The sequence below is a fragment of the Mytilus edulis genome, chromosome 1 (assembly GCF_963676685.1).
Source record: "Mytilus edulis chromosome 1, xbMytEdul2.2, whole genome shotgun sequence".
NCBI lineage: Eukaryota > Metazoa > Mollusca > Bivalvia > Mytilida > Mytilidae > Mytilus > Mytilus edulis.
Window position 1 is genome coordinate 58,412,974 of NC_092344.1, and position 23,095 is coordinate 58,436,068.

General features: G+C 33.3%; 2 protein-coding genes across 2 annotated transcripts in view; both read left to right on the top strand.

Annotated features, from left to right (window-relative positions):
• The window catches only part of LOC139485706 (plexin-2-like), a 28,428-nt gene extending 22,413 nt beyond the window's left edge, over positions 1-6,015 (top strand). The window contains exons 10-12 of the mRNA XM_071270351.1: positions 2,273-2,465; positions 3,810-3,837; positions 5,521-6,015. Coding sequence (XP_071126452.1) covers positions 2,273-2,465; positions 3,810-3,837; positions 5,521-5,791 — 492 coding nt within the window. The 3' untranslated portion in view covers positions 5,792-6,015. The remainder of the gene's footprint in view (positions 1-2,272; positions 2,466-3,809; positions 3,838-5,520) is intronic.
• Positions 6,016-19,555: 13,540 nt separating this feature from the next.
• Positions 19,556-20,143, top strand: LOC139523970 (uncharacterized). The gene has a single exon (XM_071318506.1). It carries the CDS (start codon positions 19,556-19,558, stop codon positions 20,141-20,143), a length of 588 nt encoding a protein of 195 aa, XP_071174607.1.
• The last annotated feature ends 2,952 nt before the right edge of the window (positions 20,144-23,095 follow it).

A 23,095-nucleotide genomic window follows, 5' to 3' on the forward strand; every position in this document is an offset into this window, starting at 1 on the left:
TGGTGACTATGTGGAACGCATCTATCCCATTGAACTAGAGATAAAGGATATTACAGATACAGTCAAGTCGGCTTTATATCTTGACTTACATCTAGAAATTGACAATGAGGGTCGATTGAAAACAAAACTTTACGACAAAAGAGATGATTTCATCTTTCCAATTGTGAACTTTCTATTTCTAAGTACATTGGTAGCAATATTCCAGCAGCACCTACATACGGGGTATATATCTCCCAATTGACACGATATTCCCGTGCTTGTATTTCCTATCATGATTTTCTTGATAGAGGGTTGCTGCTCACAAGGAAGCTATTAAACCAAGAGTTTGAAATGGTGAAGTTGAAATCATCCCATCGCCAATTTTATGGACGCCATCACGATTTGGTTGACCGTTATGGAATAACCGTTACAAAAATGATATTGGATATGTTCCTTACGTTGAAACTACAATCCCCTTCCCTTTCATGAATGTGACCTACCAAATTAGACTATTTACCGGATTTGTTATCACATTAGCAACACGACGGGTGCCACATGTGGAGCAGGATCTGCTTACCCTTCCGGAGCACCTGGGATCACCCCTAGTTTTTGGTGGTGTTTGTGTTGTTTTTTCTCTTAATTTTTCTATGTTGTGTCATGTGTAATATTGTTGGTCTTTTTGTATTTTTCATTTTTAGCCATGGCGTTGTCAGTTTGTTTTAGATTCATGAGTTTGACTGTCCCTTTATATATCTTTCGTCCCTCTTTTTTACGATACCAGATGGACGGTCAATTTCATCAATCGAAAATAAACTGACAACGCCATGACTAAAAATTAAAAAAAAAAACAACAATAGTACACATGACACAACATAGAAAACTAAAGAATGATCAACACAAACCCCACCAAAAAACTAGGGTGATCTCAGGTGCTGCGGAAGGGTAAGCAGATCCTGCTCGACAAATGGTACCCGTCGTGTTGCTCATGTTAACCAAATCCGGAAATAGGCTCAATCGGTAGGTCACATGAAAGGGAAGGGAATTGTAGATACGACGTAAGGAAAATATTAGATATCATTTGTGAAACGGTTATTCCATAACGGTCAACTACCTCGTCATGGCGTCCGTAAAAATTATAAATTACCATTTGGAACTCCTGGTTTCATAGCTTCCTTGTGAGCAGCCACCCTCTATCAAGAAAATAATTATAGGAAATGCAAGCACGGGAATATCGTATCAATTGGGAGTATAAGTCTCATGGGTGAAAAAAATCCACTTCATATCTAGGTTTAACATTTGATAATTTGAGAGTTGTCTCATTGGCTCTAATATCTCATCTTTTATTATCTAAGTACAGAAAGTATGTCTAACTACAACAACGTTGGTCGCTTTGTTAAGTTTGGACGTTTCGTGTTTGTTTTAAGTCGAATAAAGTTAGAGCAAGGCGATATCGTGTAACATAACTTTGGAAATTCTTAGTATGCTTATTAAAAAAAATCCTGCGTGTTTTAAGGGTAAACCTTACGAAGTTAAGACAGTTATTTCAATGATGCACCAGGATTTATAGTATGACGAACTCATTTCGATTTCACCTTTTTAGAAAAAAAAAAATCGGGTATAGTTCTATGCATTTGGCCATTAACCATGTTAAAATTCAAAATAAACAGCTTCAGAACAAGGACAAAATGTTTTGACTTTGAACATAGAAATAACGTTTGTGATTGGTTATATATCGAAGATAACTGAACTGATACTTTGCTGATGAGGGTTTATGATAATTAAGAATGCTTAAGAATGAATAGGACTTATTTATGAACTCCAGTGTTTAAAAAAAAAAAAATCTTAAGATTAACTGAAGAATAGTGATTTGTCGGTTAATCTTACCTAAAACGCTTCCTATATGATCTTTGAATATTTCTCACTGTTATTTTTTATACGATTCTGTACAATGTCATTATCATTATGAACAAGACAGTAGTCCAAACGCACAATTTGAAAATAGGCGAATTTATCCCAGGTTAGGGCAGGGTTGGGATCCCGTCAACATGTTTAACACCGCCATATTATGTATGTTTGTGGCTGACCTAACCCAGAAGCCTGTAATTTAGTGGTTGTCGTTTGTTTATGTGTTACATAAGTTTTGTCGCTCTCTTTTTGTTCATAAATAAGGCCGTAAGAAGTGTCTTGAGGCCCGATACACTTTACAGTACATGCTTTGTTGTACTATTAAGATACAGAAAGATTAAATCGAAATGATAATGTATATTATATAATTTCTCCTTAAATACTGCAGGTTTTAGTTGGTAGGATAACGGCGTACATCGGTGACATACAATATATAGAAGACGATAATCAGTTTTCTCTTGTTGTTGGACTTTTAACTGGCGGGTTGGTGATATCAGTTTTTATTGGCATTACGGCTGTATTAATTTCAAGACGGAATAAGAAAAGAGCTATAAAAAGATGCAAAATGGAGATGAGTAAAGGTAAGAAGTACTATTTAATTGTGTTAAACAAAATGTTGAAATCGACGTTGCCATCAAAAGATAACATAAACAATGAAGTTATCAATGTCCTTTAGAGGTCTACTAAAAAATGGTAATTTGCTCAAAACATTGGCTTATTCTTATTTATTAAAACTATCAATTCATAACAGGTGATATACTTCATCAATGATCGGTCAAATAGGTTTTAAGTATGTTGCTTAGGCAAAAATGTGTTATTATCACCAACAATGGTGTTTCCTTTATGTAAAATATTATTTATTAATTAAAGTGAGTATGTGTTTTAGTGCAGTAATTTACAACAAATAGATAAAAACAAATTTTACATTGATAAAAAAAAACGAACATTGGTATACAAATATCCTACAAATTTCTGTAAACCTGGAGTAACATAACCGACTTACTTGAGAGATTTAACTCCTGATATGTCCAAATCTCATCTCAAACTACGTCTGTTCGCCCGATCATTGTTTTAATTTTTCACAAATTTAAGTTCATAGTAACACATCTAAAAAGATTTGGTGTTGTTTTTCTTCTTTCGAAACCAATTTACAATACAAAAAAAAAACATTCGAATACACGACATGTAAAGTATACAAAAAATGTAGAATAACAAAAATACCGAGCTACAAAACAACATAAAAATCGGAAAGTCCCTTATGAAATTGCAAAATCAAAGTCTCAATCTAAATCAAAATAATAGAAAACAGATGTCGTGTATTCCTGACGTGGTACAGGCATTTTCCAATGAAGAGTATTGGGGTTTATACACAGATAATAAAATATTGAATATAACCTATACACTGTACATTACATATGCAATGCATTAAAATCAAAAAGATACGAACATCATTTAAGATATTATGTTGGTGACGTGAAAATATGGTTTTTTCAATAATATACAATGGTTTAAAATCCGTGCTGATATGGTATTTTCAAAACTTAAAAGACATTACCGATCATAAAAACAAGCTAATCTGTTCGAGTTAATTTATACACGGAAACACAACAGTCTATTGGCAAAATAGTCATTCTTGAATTCTGATCGTATTATATGTATATCACATTGTAATCTAATGGAAATGAATTGAATACTTACAGTTTTAATTCTTATTTCTTTTTACAAAGTCAGTATGTCTGTAGTGTTCATGTTCCGGGTTTACACAAATGTTTAAATTTCGATATAATCTGTGTATGTTGTATGTATGTAACTATATACAAATTATAATTTAATAAATGAACGCCGCTTCAGCTTTTTGAATGTATCAACCAGTTAACGATTAAATACCCAAACTTTTGTTAACTCTCAATGTTTGTGTATTTCAGACTTGTCTGAACTGAGAAAAAACTCAAGGTTTGTACTCAAGTATATAGACAAAAAGATACAAACTCCGACTTTAATTTTAGAAATAGGAAACTCAATAAAACCTGACAAAATGAAACGCTCGATTTGACAATCAACGGGAAAAAATATATACATTGATAACAAATGTTTGCAAGGTTTGGCTACTAAAATGACGTTTATTTCATTGAGAGGCATAACATAAAAAAGGAACATTTTGTTCTTTCAGTTGTCTGTGTGTCTTTTTTTCTAGCCAAAGGGTTGTCATCTTTTTTTCAATTTACGAGATTGACTGTCCCTCTGGTATCTTTCGCCCCTCCTTTAACTCAAAAGTCGAAAATAACCCTGCGATTCTCATTGTTTGATCTGTTGCATTGATGAAAACATTGTTACCACCACTAGCACGATATCTGTGCTGGAGAATTATAAGTCCCATAGGGTATCACCAATCCAGTAGCAAGATATTCATAAGGAATATGTCTACTTCGTGCAAAAATTTTATTTCTTGTCTAAATTTGTTTAACCTTTTGTTCTATTTTGTTCTGTCAGCTCGACACGACTTATATTAAAGCTTAGATTGATAAGTACAGTTTGCTTCAATCATCATTGAAGAGATAATTATTGGTTTAAATGCAAATGTATAGCAATAAAACTGGTAACGTTTGATGATTAGTCTTATGTAGACCAAACGCGCGTCTGGCGTATTAAATTATAATCATGGTACCTTGGATAACTATTATGTTATTTGATGTTCAATATCCATTCCACTTTTTGTGAAAGATAGTTATAAAAGAGAGGCTAAATATACCAAAGCGATATTCAAACTCTCAAGTCGAAAACAAACTGTACCAGGGGCAAAAAAAAAAGAGGAAAAGGCCAAAACATAAACAACCATACACAAAACACAACAAAACACATACCATATTTCTATTTTGAGCTTTTGTATTCATCATTTCTTTTATTCTCGTTCAAATAATTTGTTATACCACTTTAGAAATGTGTAAGTGATTCGGTTTTTTCGTAGATTGAAAAGTAGTTACCCGTTAATAATTTGAGATCTTTTTTTAAAATAATATATCCCATATTAGTGCAAGCTGGCAAAGTATGATTTAATAATATCAGAATAGACCAATTCAACACTACAATTAGAGAGTTGACATAAAAGAACGGGAAGAGTCGTAGTGTGTGCCTTACACTCCCGGATTATCTTATAACTAGGACTAGAGACGATTGATTTTGAAAATTTGCGCATAAAGGTAGGATGAGTTGTAAAAATATAAAAAAGCCCGATTTAATTTGGTGCATTTTTTTTAAATCCTAAAACACACTTTGTTAGGTTCATATATCAATTTTTTTTCACAATTTTTAGGCACACTAGCAAACTACTAAAACTGAAATAGTTTGTTTCACTTTACATTTCATCTAAAAGAGAACACTTTTATATCTATTTAAGGAGAATAAGCGACAGGTTATTCAATAGGCAAGTTTCTACAAAGTCGACCGCCTGTATTGAATGAATAGAAAGAGAAAGGTGGTAAAAATCATTGAGACACCAATCTAGCCAGACGAAATATCCGAAAAATTCTAGAGGTCAATTAATAATTACACAAAACGTATTTCTGTTTGTCTATTTAAAAATGTATCAATATTTTTTTTGTATTTTGATTATTATTATTCTTGTCATTTTTAAATCAGGAATGATAATGAAGTTGGACTTTATGAGGAAAGTGAGACGCCCTATAGTGAAATAAATCCAGGTGCTGAATTGAATAGTAGTTCAAGTAGTGTTGGTCACCAAGATGTGAATACTGGATACGAAGAACTCGGCCATCGATCGCCTCGGCCTACAAATCCTTATAACCATCTACAACAATCAAAATCTGACAATCAAATACCAGACACCACAAATATTGATAATCGTACAAATGGTTTATTGACTAGGGATTACATGAATCTAAAAATTTAAGATAAATCAAATACATTTCCATTTCAGTTTGTGTCAGCATTTATTATAACTTTTGTCAGCACTGTCACCAGTAATTGTCAATATTTGTCATCATTTTCAGTTGGGTAGTGGTTTTTTTATTGTTGCTAGGCGAAGGGATGAGTGTGATTCTTGTTTTATTTTCTATATGTTTTGTATAGTAATTTTTAATTGTCTTTTTTTCTTTCTTGGAACGACAGATATGTATCGAGAAATATTTAATATGTTGGTTTTTTTCCTCGCAGTATTATTCTTTTTTTAAATGCTTGTGCACATACATGCATCTTGGTTTACAAGCAATGACAAGTGCAAACTCGTATGATAAAACTGATATGAATACATTTTTTTTAACTCGTCCTTGAAGCAGATAAGCAAAAATCATGGTATAGAAAAATCCCAGTCCTTAACCAAAAGGATGAGAAGCCAAAATGCCGCTAAAAAAGCATGAACAATTTCAAAAATGATCTAAATCTAAATATACTGTTAGAAGGAAGGAAGACAATCCCGTCTTTTTCTGTGTCTGTACCAAAAATGATCAACTTGTTATTTCCACAATAAAATGTTATACAAACTCACTTTTGCAAATATAAAATGTACACTGTCTGAAACGGAATAATGCAGTTTCTGTACAGAAACTCGAGCGCCACCATCCATCTTTTTTGGGATGGCATTTTCACCCAAAAAATGTATGATTTGAAATATGATACAAAATTAATGTACATTTTTAACAAGTGTAAAGTGATCAGCATTTATTGAAATTATATCTCCCCATTTTTTTCGTTACATTGCCCATCTTGTGACTCAACCAAAACACCAAGTTATATTTTCAGTATTCAACAAGTAGTGTCATGAAATAAGAACGTGCTCTATGACCAAAAATAAATCAAATTCTGCATTTTTATATATTTCTTTAAATCAATTATTGAAAGAACAATAACATCATATGTATCATGGGCTGATTTATTTTCATTTTTCCATTTAACGACAATATATAATTATTTTAATCTTAAACTGAATGCGGAATGGACAAGACATGTATAATTATTAATTTGCAATAAAATCGTATTATTGAACGAATAGTTTATATACATGTATAGATTAATCATTGCTGAGGTAAAATATGAAACAAATAAAATAGATTTCAAGCATTCATGTTATATACATATACACATTCATGGATCTACAATCTGTCGATACCTGTAACTTGGCATTGCACAAGGTCATGTTTTTCTCTGTCTGTTTATGACGTCTTTACACTAAATCCATTGGATGTTGGATGTGTAAGGATTGATAGTTTAGTCTTAGATGCATGATTTTTTTATTAGTTGTTAGTGGCTTTGAACTAGCTGTCAGATAACTGCGAGTACTCTCAAATCTGTTCCTAGTGTCTTTTTGTTGTCGGGATGTATAAGTACCCGGCCACGTCAACTTGTATTTTTGTCCATCTGATGAGTTAAGCCTTTTTCAACTGATTTTTATAGTTCGTTCTTATGTTATACTGTTATACCACTGTACCAGGTTAGGGGGAGGGTTGGGATCCTGCTAACATGTTTAACCCCGCCACATTATTTAAATACGTGCCTGTTCCAAGCCCGGAGCCTGTAATTCAGTGGTTGTCGTTTGTTGATGTGTTACATATTTGTTTTTCGTTCATTTTTTTTTTATTTAATAAGGCCGTTAGTTTTCTCGTTTGAATTGTTTTACATTGTGTTATCAGGGCCTTTAATAGCTGACTATGCGGTATGGGCTTTGCTCATTGTTGAAGGCCGTACGGTGACCTATAGTTGTTAATGTCTGTGTCATTTTGGTCTCTTGTGGACAGTTGTCTCATTGGCAATCATACCACATCATCTTTTTTATAATTAGAAACAGGGGAGAGGCGGACGCACGTGACTCAAATCAACAGAGTCCCAACAAACAATCAAACAAACAAATTGGTGTTAATAACGTTACATCAATTAATGACTTCTGCATGTTTTGAACAACTGATACACCAGCCAAATAAATAATGTGTATATGATACATTAAAAAGAAACGAAAAATGTGCCAAAAAATACGGTAAAAAAAATCAAAACAAACCGACTTCAGAGTAGAAATCAGTCCAAAACCACCAATGCGTCTTAAACGCATCGAGAAAATTCCCCACCAGGAGATAGGTTCCAGCTTGCCACTAAACAATTAATTAAACCTAAAATTGCAAAATGAATGCACACTTAACTCAGAAACATAAAAATTAATCACAAATAAAGTCCCCACACATTATGTATACAAGAGTATCAAACGCTAGATATTCCTAACTTGGGACAAGCGTAAAAGTCGTGCTCGGATTTAAACATGTTTTGTGAGATCTTATTCCTGCCTCTTTACCTCCAGTTAAGGAGTAAAAAGCAAACAAACATCAAAACTCAAAATATTAGGCCGACATTAAGGGTTGGTACACGTAACAGAAGAAAATAAACACAACATACAGTAAGAAGATTTTAAGATTTCCAAAGCAGACTATATTGCATAGCAAATTGTTTTGGAATTATGACAAACCCAATTTCAAATTTTTAGTATGCTATTTTACTGGAAACTGAAATTCATTTTTCTCTTTGATAAGCGTAACTGCAGTTTTCACATGCTCACATGCTCGTAACTGTACTTTTACTCTTTACAGGATTTTAATTTTTCCTACTATGTTAAAGTCAATAACATTATAACATGATACAATGTAGCCTTGAGCAGTCGTGGTCCTACTCAAAGGTTATCATGTTAATTAAGCGCAACGGTCATGATCATTAAGGATAAAGCAGAATACAAACAGTTACAAATATCACAACTTTTCATTTACACGCATCTTCGCACTAGCTTCTGTACATGTATTGTAGGGACACATCTTTAATAATATAATGTTTTCTCAATAAGACCAAGCTGTACCTTGTCCCCTAATAATAAATTATATATAGTTCCAGAAACATTACGAGTTGCAAACAATAGATTAAGTTATAGTAGTGAATTTCTAAGAGTTTTTGAAAAATCGTGCAAAACAAATGTATACTTTGAGAAAAAGCTGTCATCTTAAAAAGTATAATTCTAGTCTTAGCGCTTACATTTTGTAGTTCATAAAACAAAATATAATTATTGTACTAGCGGTTTTTAACAGAGTATTGCTTACTACTGGGCTGGTGTTACCCTCGGGGAATTAAAACTCCACCAGCAGTGGCATCGACCCAGTGGTGGTAAATAAACTCATCATATAAACCATGCAAGATTGAAATTTTATGTTAACGCCAGACGCGGGTTTCGTCTACAAAAGAATCATCCGTGACACTCGAATAAAAAAATGTTAAAAAGGCCAAATAAAGTACGAAGTTGAAGAGCATGAAGGACCAAAATTCTCAAAGTTTCGAAAAATAGTGCTTAGGTAATCTATTTCTGACGTAGAAAACTTTAAGCCTTAGTATTTCTAAGATTCAAAGTTTTGTTAGTAACTGTTAGTAACAGTTAATTTTATATTCATAAACATATCAAAATAACTCAAGTCAACAGAAAATTGCTTACTACTGGGCTAGTGATACCCTCGGGGAATTAAAATTTTAACAGCAGTGGCATCGGCCCAGTTGTTGTAAATACACTTATAATAGATATACATGTTAAACCATCTTGATACTTAGATCTTATTCTCGCCTTGGAATTAAATAAATCGGGTATAAATTTGTTCATTTTTCATTTACCTGCCACCCTTTATTTTCTCACATTTAGACAGTTATCACAGTGACCCACCGATTCTGGCATTTTAACTTTCATTTTGAAAGATTGTCATGTGATCACGAGAAAAAAGACTTAGGCACAATGGACCATGGGAAATGATGTATGCATATGACCCTAGGTCAATATGAATATATAATCTAAAACCTCGCTCATTTACGATGCAAGCGCTGTTAATACCCGAGAGCTTCAGAATGTAATCGGGGTTGGCACTAAATGTTTTATACCGATCTCCTGTAAAGGAGGTATAAAATCATGGTTGGCAAATAAATGTTAAATAAAGGGGGTTAAAAAAAATATAAATATTTGCATATTTGAGTGTCGAGGTCGCGAAATGAAGTTAATTTCAATCGATGTACGCATGTACATGACTACCTGAATAAACTCATAGCAAAGACGCAAACATGTAAATAAATATTAAACGTTATTAAGCATACAAGAATGACATGTTCTACAGCAGAATCATAAAAATTTGTGTAAGCACTTTAAAGGGGCACTTGCTACATGTACAAATGTACGAAATACATAAAAACAATATATAAATTATGATTTTCTTTATTCAATCATTAAATGATTAATGAAAATGAAATAGTGAAAAAATAATTCGCATTTAACAGCCAGTATAGTTAAATTTTCTCAAAAATAGCGAAGAAATATTGATGCTGAAATACTCACTTGCAAGTGAATCATTCGACCTCAGTGAACCCGTATGTATGTGATTTTCAATTTCATCCTCAGCTATAGATGGATAACGCATGCATTTTGCGTGTTCAACTTTTTAAAGGAAAAGAATGTCAATATTGAAAGTGAAATAAAGGTAAATCATTTGATTGACTGATTCGATCCACACACAAAAATATTCTTGTACGACAAAATTCGATGATTAAATTATATCATTAATCATTTATGTCGGTGCCCTATAAATGCCTACATATTCATATACTATTTGATATCTAAGGGTTCATAGTTGTTTCATATGCAATCATACTTGATCCCTTCACTGAGTCCATGCTTAAACACAATAATCTACATGCACATCTATAAAGTGAACAAGGTACTTAATCTACAATCGTTCTATATACTTAATCTGCACACAAAGTTTCATCTTGTACGTTTCTTGATTGCTTAAAAAAACCGAATGGCAAATATTGACTGCATACATTTTTATCTAGGACAACAAAAAACTGGAATAAAATTTAATGGCTAACAGAATTTGATAAAATAGAAATGTATTTTAAAAGGAAAAACACAATTTCGTACACATCAATTGTCACATAAACTATTAAAATATATCGACAACATGTTGACTTTCTAAGAAGCCAGGTTTCACCAGCAGACCTTTGGTTTTGATAACATGAAAGGTCTATGTGTTTAATGTATTATACCGTACGGATTAATAAGAGTGACCCTGTTTAAATGGGGTTAGCAGAATAAAGAGTAATGGGCTAAACACTACAAAAAGGATGAAAAAGTAGGCCAAAACAAAAAAGGATAGAAAATAATTAGGTACTTAAAGTAAAGGAGTAGAGAATAATGTAAAATCAATAGAGAAAAATTGTTTTAAAAATCAGAATACATAATTGAATTGTATTGTAAATTTTTTATCGTCTTGAATCTGCATGAAATATTTGCCACTGGACGCTTAACAACCAACAGTCAATCAATCACTCACATTCTAGTGCCAACATGGTTTTCAAAGTGGTACCCTTTTAATTTATAATGTTACAAAGAGTAATTGTTTACTCTGCTATGTTTAGTGGATGTAAAAAACCGGACAGTTTCGAAGGACAAAGGAAGAAACATTTAGTTAGGGTTAAATATTTATTTAATGTGTCATACTGAGATAAAATTTAAAAAAACAAGACTTTGTCTAACAAAATCTCCCAGCACAAGAAAAAATACGTAAACCAGATTATGAAACACAAAATTCTTTAGGTTGAAAGTCAACCACTAATACGGTGTGTTTAGGAGAGTTCGACGTTTGTCATATTCATAATATTTTTTTTATTTGATACATGTAGAAGGAGCTCGACTCACGATAAAAGTACTTGATGTATGTAGGAAAAGAAAGACAACACTAATCTTTTTGTTCATTTGTATATTTTAGCTGTTGCATATGGGGTCATCCATAATTGTCAAATATTTTACAAAGTGTACAAAACATACACTTTTTCAGACCCCCCTCCCTCCATCAAAAAGTGTACATCGACCATTTTCAGATTTTAAGAGAAGAATCAGTCATTCTTAATAAAAAGAAGATCCTGTCTATTATAGAATCATATTCAAAACAGTGTGGTCCTGGCCATTGATTGACGACCTAAATTATCCCATTGACTGGGACAGATTAGGTGAACGTTTGTCTGTAACGACCATTGCTCACCTCTTGCTTATTATAGAATTTAAACTGTGGGGTCACCAAAGGTTCTTAACGCCTTTAATAATAAAATTATTCCAAAAATTATTCAGGAATAAGCTTTATGTTTTGATTTATATTATTGATATAAATCAACACATCGTATTATTCCGGATTTGTTTTTCGAATTTTTTTATTTAGGTGTTGAGAACCTTTGGTGACCCCACAGATTCAGTGTCTTTAACAAGTACATAGTGAGCAGTGATTGTTACCGACAAACGTTCACCTAATCTGTCCCAGTCAATGGGATAATTTAGGTCGTCAATCAATGGCCAGGACCACACTGTTTTAAATATGATTCTATTTTAGTTTAAAATAGAAATTTGCATTGAAAAAAAACTAAAACATATCTGACTGTTTTATTTGATGACATCTATCTGTGATGCTTGTGTTTTGTCAGAATAAAGAGTACAAAGATTAGTGTTTTTCCTATCACACAGTGGGAATGGTAACTCCAATAAAAAAGGGCACCTAGAGCATGCAAAAGATTAACCAAAGGGCACACAAATTATGCTAAGAATCAAAGAAAGGGAAATGCATAGTTATATTGCATTGGTAAAGTATGGACTGACAGTTGTTGATGGAATCAGAGCTCAAGACAGCAATCAATAAAAGTGTTTAAATTTCCCGCCTGTTTTTCTATTTAAAAGGTCCCTGTAAATATGCCATTCATGGCACTATTATCGTTTATGTATATATACTGTAACGTGTACATATATTGGATATTTTTTAAGTTAAGGTTAAACTTCATATGGAGGTGCTCCTAATTAAAGGAGGCTTATACTAAGAAAAATAAGTTTACTTCCGGTTTACTGGTTTACAATTTGGAATGCATTAAAAGGAAATTAATCGAAGGACCAGTTTAAAATCTTTTCACAAAATGGCGTCTTGTCAAAATCAAAACATTCAAAGAATTTAGTGTTTCCATCAATTTTGTTTATTAAACAGAGTAAAACGATAACGATCTATAATAAAGCATGTGAAATTGACAATCGGGGGTACTGAGAAATGCTTGCAAACCTTTTGTTTAAATAATTTTACTAGTTCACATTTTTGAAAGATTTAGTTTTCATATGATTTGATCTTTTAATCGTTCAATCCCGATTGAGTAGAATTATGATATCGAAATCAATGTCATCAAGTGAAAATAATAAAGAAGAAATGAGAAGAGAAACACACCCAAGCCAGTTCTCGATTTTATAAATCGACTTTCCCTACGGAAACGATATAAATTCCGGAAATAAAAAAAAAGCGTACGGTAAAAATGTTGATTTTTTAACCCTCTCCCCCCAAGTGTACGTTTTGTACACTTTGGAAAATGGTTGACAATTATGGATGACCCCTATCTTGATCATGTTATGTATGTGTTGTTGTACGACTTTGCTCCCCGCAGAGCCACAGAAAAACAGTACATTAACGGTTGTTACACGGACTCTGGCCGTGTTCACATTGACCTAAACTTGGTGTTATGTTAGTGTAACTCACACGTAAACTAAACATAATTACGTTCCCATTGATAAAACTCAACGATTACATGTAGTTTAAATCATGTTTTGTCTACATGCAGTCGATAGTCGATGTAGGCCTTGTGTAGGTTAAGTGTACACAAAACTAGGCATTCAAAACTTTATTTTCCCATGTATATTTTAAAAAAGAAACGATTTTTATATAAAATTGATACTTATAACACTTATTAATAAAGTTTTTTACAGAAATATTTGTCTAAACTTGATATATTTATTTGTTATAAAAACACTTTACGTAGCCTTATTAACCCCTTATCAAGACTCATCCATCATCATTGCCGAACACATAATTCATTTGAAAAGGTCTTCCCGAATCGACTGGACGTACACACTGACAGAAATATTTGCCACTGGTCTTTTCTCAAACAACGATTCACTCATAAATGCATTACTGAAAAGGATGAGGTTAATTGTTTGTTTAGTATCTCAGATTTGTTAACATACAATTAGAAATAAAATAAATATTACCCCCTCCCTTTGCCAAATACTCCTTGGAGAAAAAATACCATTTGAAACAAACAGAAAAGATAGTAATGGAGTGATCCTTAACATCTCAATTCTTTTTCTTCGTCTGTGAGCACGCTGCTACACCCTACGTTTTTAATGCGTAATCGAGACATCTTTAAACTACTTCAAATCATCCAAAATGACTTTCTTAAAGGAGCAACCACTTTACTTAACAAAAAAAGGGGGGTTCTGAGTCAGATATTTTTCTCGCGCCAAAGTTTGTATTTAGGTTTTTGTTCGATGGTACCAATTCAATATTTAACACTATAATATATGGGGAAACTTTGGATTCAGAATATTTGTTCATTCTAATCATCGGTATGACCCGATTTTTTTAAATCAAATTGTGGGAAAATCTATCCCCGCCTTTTTTTTTAAAGTCAAATGGTCATTTTCTAACTGCTAGAAAAGTTGTTCAAAAATTTCAATTCGGTTCTACGTAATGAACATTTAAATAACATATAGTTTACAAGTGTGAACAAATCTTATGTACAGGTAGCTAAACAAAGTGTGTAGGTGTGAACAAATTAAATGTGAAACTTGTGTACATTACATTTAACCAAATGTAAACATGTTTACTGTACACGGCGTTTGGTGTGAACACGGCCTTAGACGATACACGGACTCTTTTTAGTTGTTATACGGACACTTTTTATGAATAGAATCACTCGTGCATGATCAGTGAGTTCATGAGCCCTTTAACTTTCAATAAGATTTGATTTTTTTGGTTCACCGACATATTTCCTGATTTTTTAAAATAAAATATTTATGTTAAAAACTTTTCCAGTAAAATACTATTCATATCAGTACACTAAGGGATTCGACATTTAATTTCAAAAAGGGGGTATGTTTTTCTCCTAATAACAAAACATATTTTGATCCCAAATTTTATGAGAAAAAAATTACTATGGTAAAGCAGATAACAAATTATTGATCTGCATGATTCCTGATTTTTTTAATACCGTATCTTTATAATATTGCCAATTTAAAAATATATATATATTGGGTGATGGCGTTGTAATGGTAAATAGTCAATATATTCAGAAAAGAAAATACCGCCCCCTCCCTTTTATGGAGTAAAATAATAGGTCAATATTAAAACGTATTTTCTTCAATACATGGACATACATAGTACATAAAAATCAAATCTCATCTAAAGATAAAATCCCTATCAACTCACCAAATCACGATTGATCCTATAAAAACAAAGTGTTCGTGTAATAAATGTCCAAATAAGCAGCAACTCTCGAAGAAAATCATTCAACTTATGTCCTCAATTTTGAACGGTAGGCTGCGATAGGATTAGATAATTCCCGCGGCACGCAGTAAAGCGTGAATTTATTGTCTTCTCGGTAAGGTATTTCCGAGGCGTATGATTTTTTGGCTCCAAAAATTGTAGTGGTAAATAGATAGTTATATGAGTATCACTTCTAGCCTTGCGTTCGTACTGTGTACATCAATTTTTTTCTGAATGCCAGTTCCTCATAATGGATCCCATGGACATTGAAACTAACGTAAAAAGGATAGCTGGAGAAGAAATTCAAAGGTCTCAAAATTATTTTTTTAGCAAGTTAGATGGAATATTCACATCAAGATTGCAGGCATTCGGCAACCAACAAAAAGAGCGTTTGGAGGCGCAGATGTGTAAACTTCAAAGTGACAATTTAACAACAGATACATACAAATTCCAGAAAAAGAGCTGTGAAGACCAGTTCAAGTTCAACAAGAAGATGAACGCGACACTCAAGGAAGCAGAATCTTGTTTGGATTCTTCAGATGACAAGCCCGCTCACGCTAAACAGAGAATTAGTGAAGGTATAGAACTTTTAGCTTATCGTCAAAAACTAGTTAAAATGGCTGATTCTTCTGAACATGGTTGGAGAGTAGTCCAAGTATACACTTCAAACCCGCTGACCGATGATTTGGAAGACGACAGGAAGATCACGAGGGCAACATTGCGTGCAGAGAGAAAGGCGAAGGTAGAAAAATCCAGAAAGAAGCGTTCAACTCCATATTCTAGACCTTCAACTTCAGCAGATAATGGTAACAAAAGTGTGGCGCTGAGTCAGCTAGGAGGCCAGGCGTGTGTTATAACTGTTATAAACCAGGCCATTGGCAGTTTGAATGCCCAGAAAAGAATAAGAAGTTAAGTACACATAGTAATTTATTGTCATATAATGATGCTTATAGAAATAGTAATTCTTTAAGTTTTTTCATTGATGAAAGCAGGGCCGTAACTAGCCTCTTTTGATGGTGAGGCAAACTATATTTCCGAGCGTATCGAGGCGAAAAAGTTTTGACGAGGGGTTTGGGGGCCGCTTAAGGCTCCCAGAAGCTCTGAGAAAATTAACGCAAAATTGTGCATTCTGCGCATATCCCGTCTCATTCTTACATTGAAACGCAATTGATTTTTAGCTAATTTTTCACAATATTCTGGTCTCAAAGCAAAAACATAGATTCATTGTAATTTAAGACTTTCAGGTTTTAGGGACAACATTAAAAGACCGATATGTAGGATTAAGCAAAAATCGTGAATCTCATAATTATTAAACTGAATTTGTCTGTCTGTCTGTTCTTGTCCTGTATTGTGCTAAGACTTTGTTGATTTTTTTATAACTAAATTTAAATATAGTGACAGTGCAGTATTATGCTTTAAGTACTAGTACTGATTAATTCAACACTAGGGACCTGATCTTTACCTTGTTTTACGGTATTAATGATTCTTTTTTTTTTTTGAAGACCCTCCAGCAACTATCAAGATGACGAACATGAATACAAACTTTGATCATTGATCATTTGTATTTTTTCGATGCATTGACTTTGTGTGCGATTAGCCTGTCCCGGGCACGTTTACCCCATATTCCTTTATTTTCTGTTAAAGGGTCTGAACAAGACTTAATGCAAGTTTAATCCTTCAATGTAATAGGTCATATATAAAAAAAAGAAGATATGGTATGATTGCCAATGAGACAACTGTCCACAAAAGACCAAAATGACACAGACATTAACAACTATAGGTCACCGTACGGCCTTCAACAATGAGCAAAGCCCATATCGCATAGTGAGCTATAAAAGGCCCCGATAAGACAATGTAAAACAATTCAAACGAGAAAACTAACGGCCTTATTATGTAAAAAAAAAATGAACGAAAAACAAATATGTAACACATAAACAAACGACAACCACTGAATTACAGGCTCCTGACTTGGGACAGGCACATATAAATAATGTGGCGGGGTTAAACATGTTAGCGGGATCCCAACCCTCCCCCTAACCTGGGACAGTGGTATAACAGTACAACATAAGAACGAACTATAAAAATCAGTTGAAAAAGGCTTAACTCATCAGATGGACAAAAATATAGTGGACGTGGCCCGGTACTTATACATCCCGACACAAGAAGACACAATGAACAGATCTGAGAGTACTCGCAGTTATCTGACAGCTAGTTCAAAGCCACTAATAACTAATAAAAAAATCATGCAACTAAGATTAAACTATCAATCCATACACATCCAACATCCAATGGATTTAGTGTAAAGACGTCATAAACAGCCAGAGAAAAACATGACCTTGTGCAATGCCAAGTTACAGGTATCGACAGATTGTAGATCCATAAATATGTATATACATATAACATACTAGGAATATTTAGTTAGCTTTTAATTTACTTATAACAAAATCAATATTTATACCTATAAAAACAATATTCAATGATCTTATTATAGTGTTGAATAGGTAACCTTTTATAATAAGTTTATTTAAAGGAGCGACATGTTTACATGGATTATTTCTAAATTTCCGGGCACGGTAAACAACATTTCCGTAAAAATGAGGATGTGCTATCCCGTTTGAAATAAGTTTACTACAGGTACAACCAAACTTCAAAACATATGGCAACATTATTTTTTTTCAAATTATTTAATACCAGGAAATTGGTGACCTTACTTTAATTAAAACCATGTCAGCTATATAGATTTATCTACCAAAAAACAGTTTTGTAATCTTTGATATCAAGTTCAATACTCCATGCAGAAACAACCATTTTTTTCTGTGTCCAGTAGCATCGTATATTCTTAAAATGTTTTCTGGAACAGTGTCTCGACATCGGTGGACATGCATCATTGCAAAGCCTCACGTTAACAAATGAAAATCAACACTCAGACTAGTCATAAATTAAAGTAGGACAATAAATGAAAAAAGAGAAACCCGGGACACAGCCTTACAAACAATAGACCATCAACTCTGAAAACTAAAAGTAAAATAGAATATGGATCACGAAAAACATGCAGGGGCGACACCAGAGAGTTAAGAGAACTTGCTTCTTGCAAGACACTATCCGTGAAAACAACTTGATATGAAGACAATCTTTTGTTTCATTTTTTTTTTAAATTTCTAACATGAGGCATTTGCCTCATTTGTCTCAATGCAGTTACGGCCCTGATTTAACATTGAAAACAGCTCATTTAAACAAAGCTCACTTACAAGACTCAGGCAATGATAGTATTTGTTTACTCAACCGAGAGGAATGTGTAGCTCAATTGTCTAGACATTTAAATACACCCACTAAATTGATCAGTCCCGTAGGTAAACTCAGCTCATCGATACACAAATGGAAACACTCGGGTGCGACTGATTATATTTTACAGGTAATAGAAAAGGGTTATGGTATACCTTTTAAAGTACTTCCAGAAAATGTATTTTTGCCTAATAACAAATCTTCGGGAGACAATGGGGATTTTGTTGCAAGCGAGATATCTAAATTATTAGAAAAGGGTTGTATTTCAAAGGTTGATAATAAGCCATTCGTAATTAATCCGCTTACGGTAGCTTTTAATAGATTACAAAAGTCTAGATTAGTGTTAGATTGCAGGCACATTAACAGTTGCATACACCAATTTAAATTTAAATTTAAAGAAGCATCGGTGGCAAGAGAATTATTTGAAAAGGGTGATTATCTATTTAAATATGATTTGAAAAGTGCATATCATCATATTGAAATAAGAGAGGAGAACAAGCAATATTTAGGTTACAGTTGGGTGATTGACGGAGTGGCTAACTATTTTGTTTTCAATGTTCTTCCTTTTGGTATTGCAAGTGCAGGACATATTTTTACAAAAGTTTTGAAAGAGGTGGTTAAGTACTGGAGAAAACAGGGATTAAAGCTAATTATGTATCTTGATGATGGTTTGGGTGGAGCTAGTGATTTAGTTTCTTCTAAAAGAGCTAGTGATTATATCAGAAAGAGTTTGTCTGATTTTGGTTTTCTTATAGCTGAGGATAAATGTATTTGGTATCCACAACAAAACTTGATTTGGATAGGTTTAGTGTGGGATAGCGAGTAGATAGGTTGTTATTAAGTATTGTAAAAATTCTTGACGGTGTCAGTAAAGGGAAAATTTTATACAGAGCAAAACTGGTTGCTTGTATTGTTGGACATTATACCAGTGTATAGTTCTTAGAGCCAGTTGGAAGTCACTGGTTGCTTTGACAGCTCCAGCGGTTGGTGAGCTTAGATTTTGGTCAAATTCAGTAAATGATCTGAATGAGATGGGTGTGAATCTGCATGAGTCAGATTTGTATGATCTTAAGGCTTATACGGATGCCTCAGATATTGGTTTTGGGGGATTTGTAGTCCCTGCTATTGATAGCAATAGTGATGAGTCGGTCTGTGACTCTAGCGATGTTCAGATGAACAGTAGTCTGATAATGCCCAGAAATAGTTTGCACACTGTAGTGGGTAGTTGGGCAGATCATGAGAGGATCAAGAGTTCTACATGGCGTGAACTCGAGGCAGTCAATAGAACAGTTAAAAATTCTCTGCACTTGCTTAAAAACCAGACATTACAAATTAATACAGATAATAAAAATGTTACTAGCATAGTTAAAAACGGGAGTAGGAAAACAGACCTTCAGGTTTTAGCATGTGAATTGCACACATTATGCTTTGAAAATAGTTTTAAAATTACGACACAATGGATACCTAGAGACCAAAATAAAGTGGCAGACAATCTAAGTAGATACTCTGATTGTGATGACTGGGGTATCATTACTGACGTTTTTAATAGCTTAGATAATATATGGGGTATTCATACAGTGGACAGATTTGCCACAGACTATAACACTAAATGTGTTTAATTCTAAATTTTGGTGTAATTGTACAGAAGCAGTAGATGCTTTTAAACAAAGTTGGAAAGGCGAAAACAATTGGGTCGTCCCACCGCCTAATTTGGTTTGTAAAGTTATTAGAAAACTTTTGGAAGACGAAGCTACATGTAACGGTACTTTAGTAGTTCCTTTTTTGGAAATCTGCACCTTATTGGGTGTTAGTGTTATTGTGTGAATCAAACGGGATTTTAAACGTTTTATAAACAACAAAAAAATTCTTGACAGAAGAGAATTCTGTTATTACAGGGAGAGGTAATAATGGTTTATTTGGGAAACAAGGAACATTAACGATGCTTGCATTTAAGATAAGATTTGATTGATGTGTTTTTATGTTTGGAACAGGCTTAAACATCGAGCAGTTTGTGCACGAAGCCGTGGAGGACAGTGGAATTGAAGAGGGACATTCGTTACATAATTTAGTGAGGAGTTTATCTACACGGTTACTAGATGTCAGAAGTGAAAGTACTGATAAAAAATATTATTAAGGTTTTATGAAATGGAAAAGATTTTGTATAGAACATAGTTTGCTTTCCTTGCCAACATCTCCAATTCATATAGCTTTGTATTTTGTACATTTATTAAATAATGGTGGTACATTTAGTACTGTTAACACTGCTTTTTACTCCGTTAAGTGGGCTCACGAAATTTGTGGTCAGTTAGATCCAACTAGCAACACATTTGTGCAAATTTACTCGAGTCTGCTAAGCGAACCGCAAAAAACCCTGTCAACAAGAAAGATCCAGTGTCTAAAGATATTTTAATTGATTTATGTAGTATGTATCAATATTCCAATGAGTTAACAGTTGTACGAGATCTTGTCATGATTCTGTTAAGTTTTAGTGCTTTTCTACGTTTTGGTGAATTGAGTCAATTGAAATGCAATGATGTCACTATTAAAGAAGGTTATTTGGTACTTAAAATTAGGAAGAGTAAGACCAACCAGTATAGAGCTGGAGATGAGGTGTTGGTATCCAAGGGGCAGTCTTTAGCTTGTCCTTATTCTATGTTCTTAAGATATCTTGGTTTGGCGAATATTGAAATATTCACAGACATGTATTTATTTCGTCCTTTGTATAGATCTAAAGATAAATGTGGTTTAATTAAGGTTAATAGGCCTATAAGTTATACTACTGCAAGAGAATGTATGATAAAGCGTTTGAAAATGATCGCTCCAGAGCTTAATCTCGGTTTACATTCTTTACGGTCAGGAGGTGCCACTTCGGCGGCTAATGCAGGTGTTAATGACAGGTGTTGGGAAAGACACGGAAGGTGGAAGAGTGATTCAAGTAAGGATGGTTATGTTAGCAGATTCTGTTGCTAATCGATTACAAGTGTCAGAGCATTTCGGTTTATAAATTGTCATTGTGTTCAATTTTTTTGTCCGCTGTTTAGCTGTCATTTATTTGAAGTTTGTTTCGTACATTACTGTGATTAAACAATTTGTTAGTTTTTTCTTTATACTCTATCTTTGTTGTTCTATATACGCAGCGAACTAGTCAACAAACTTAAGTTTGTAGTTGAGTTATTTTTCTTAGATGCTAAGGTACATGCGTATAGAGAAGACTAGATAATTCCCGCGGCACGCAGTAAAGCATGAATTTATTTTCTTCTCGGTATGGTATTTCCGAGGCATATGAATTTTTGGCGCGAAAAATTGTAGTGGTAAATAAATAGTTATATGAGTATCACTTCTAGCCTTGCGTTCGTACTGTGTACATCAATTTTTTTCATAAGCATGAAGAATGCTCAATTTGATAATTGTTAATTGTTAATGGTCTGTTAATATAATTTTTATATATATGGTATGGCTATATAACCGTAATCGGATTTGGATTATATGTTGTGTCTTATAATTTTTTTATAGCCGTAGTTTTCGGACTAAAACTCCCTTTTATTTAGTTAGATTGAGCATTTTTTGTACATGCACATTTATGTTTTATGAGTGCGGTCCAACAATTGAGTTTCGCATGGCATTGACAAAAGGACGCAGTTTTTCCAAATTGGTTTTTCCTGATCGGCCACGAAACAGTATTTTGTGTGTTTTGAATATTGATAATTTGGAAGATGATGGCAAATAGTATTTTGTATATATGTTATGTTGTTATGATATTGCTGTATTGTAACAAAAGCGGCAGCTCAGAAAAGATATACGCAGCGAGCTAGTCAACAAACTTAAGTTTGTAGTTGAGTTATTTTTCTTAGATGCTAAGGTACATGAGTATAGAGAAGACCATATAGTACCACGTGTTTAATTAATCGCGATCAACATCGACGAGCATGAATTAAAAAAAAATGTGTGTCTTAAATTATACAATAACAAGAAAAAGGGAGGTCCAACTATATGTCCCCATTCAAATATATTGATCGTCCAAAAAAGGGGGTTCCAACTCCTAACCCCCGGAGCCCCCTCCCCCACTTAATATTGAATTCATGTATTTTGTAGCAAACGTGCGATTTTTATTTTTTTATTAAAGGGGAAATGGAGGGGGGAGGTGATGAAATAGCACATCTTGCATTCTTTCATCAAAATAAAGATCCCATTATTTCAAATCAATTTAGTCCCCCCCCCTTTTTCCTCGCTCTTCGTTTCACCCATAAAAATCAAACGATATCTTATTTACCACAAAAATATTTCTTTAATATATTGCTCTTTTACGATAGCATTTTAAAAGTCTCAAATGTGATAACATTCATCTTTCACTTGAAATGGTTCCTTTTTTTATCAAATTATTGGATTCCTGATTTTTTTCTAGAAAAAAAACTCTGTTGAAGGGAAATGAAAAAATATGTGTTAACTTTATACTATAACTAACATTTACTGCTTTGGGGCCATTTAAGTGTCTCAAATGTTCAGTCTTGCAAAATTTATATACTTGAAACGTCGTACAAGTCAGATACAAAACAAAAGTAACAAAAAACAGG

Excerpts from the sequence above, each read along its gene's own strand:
- LOC139523970 (XM_071318506.1), top strand. The coding sequence starts at position 19,556 with ATGGGTGTGAATCTGCATGAGTCAGATTTGTATGATCTTAAGGCTTAT.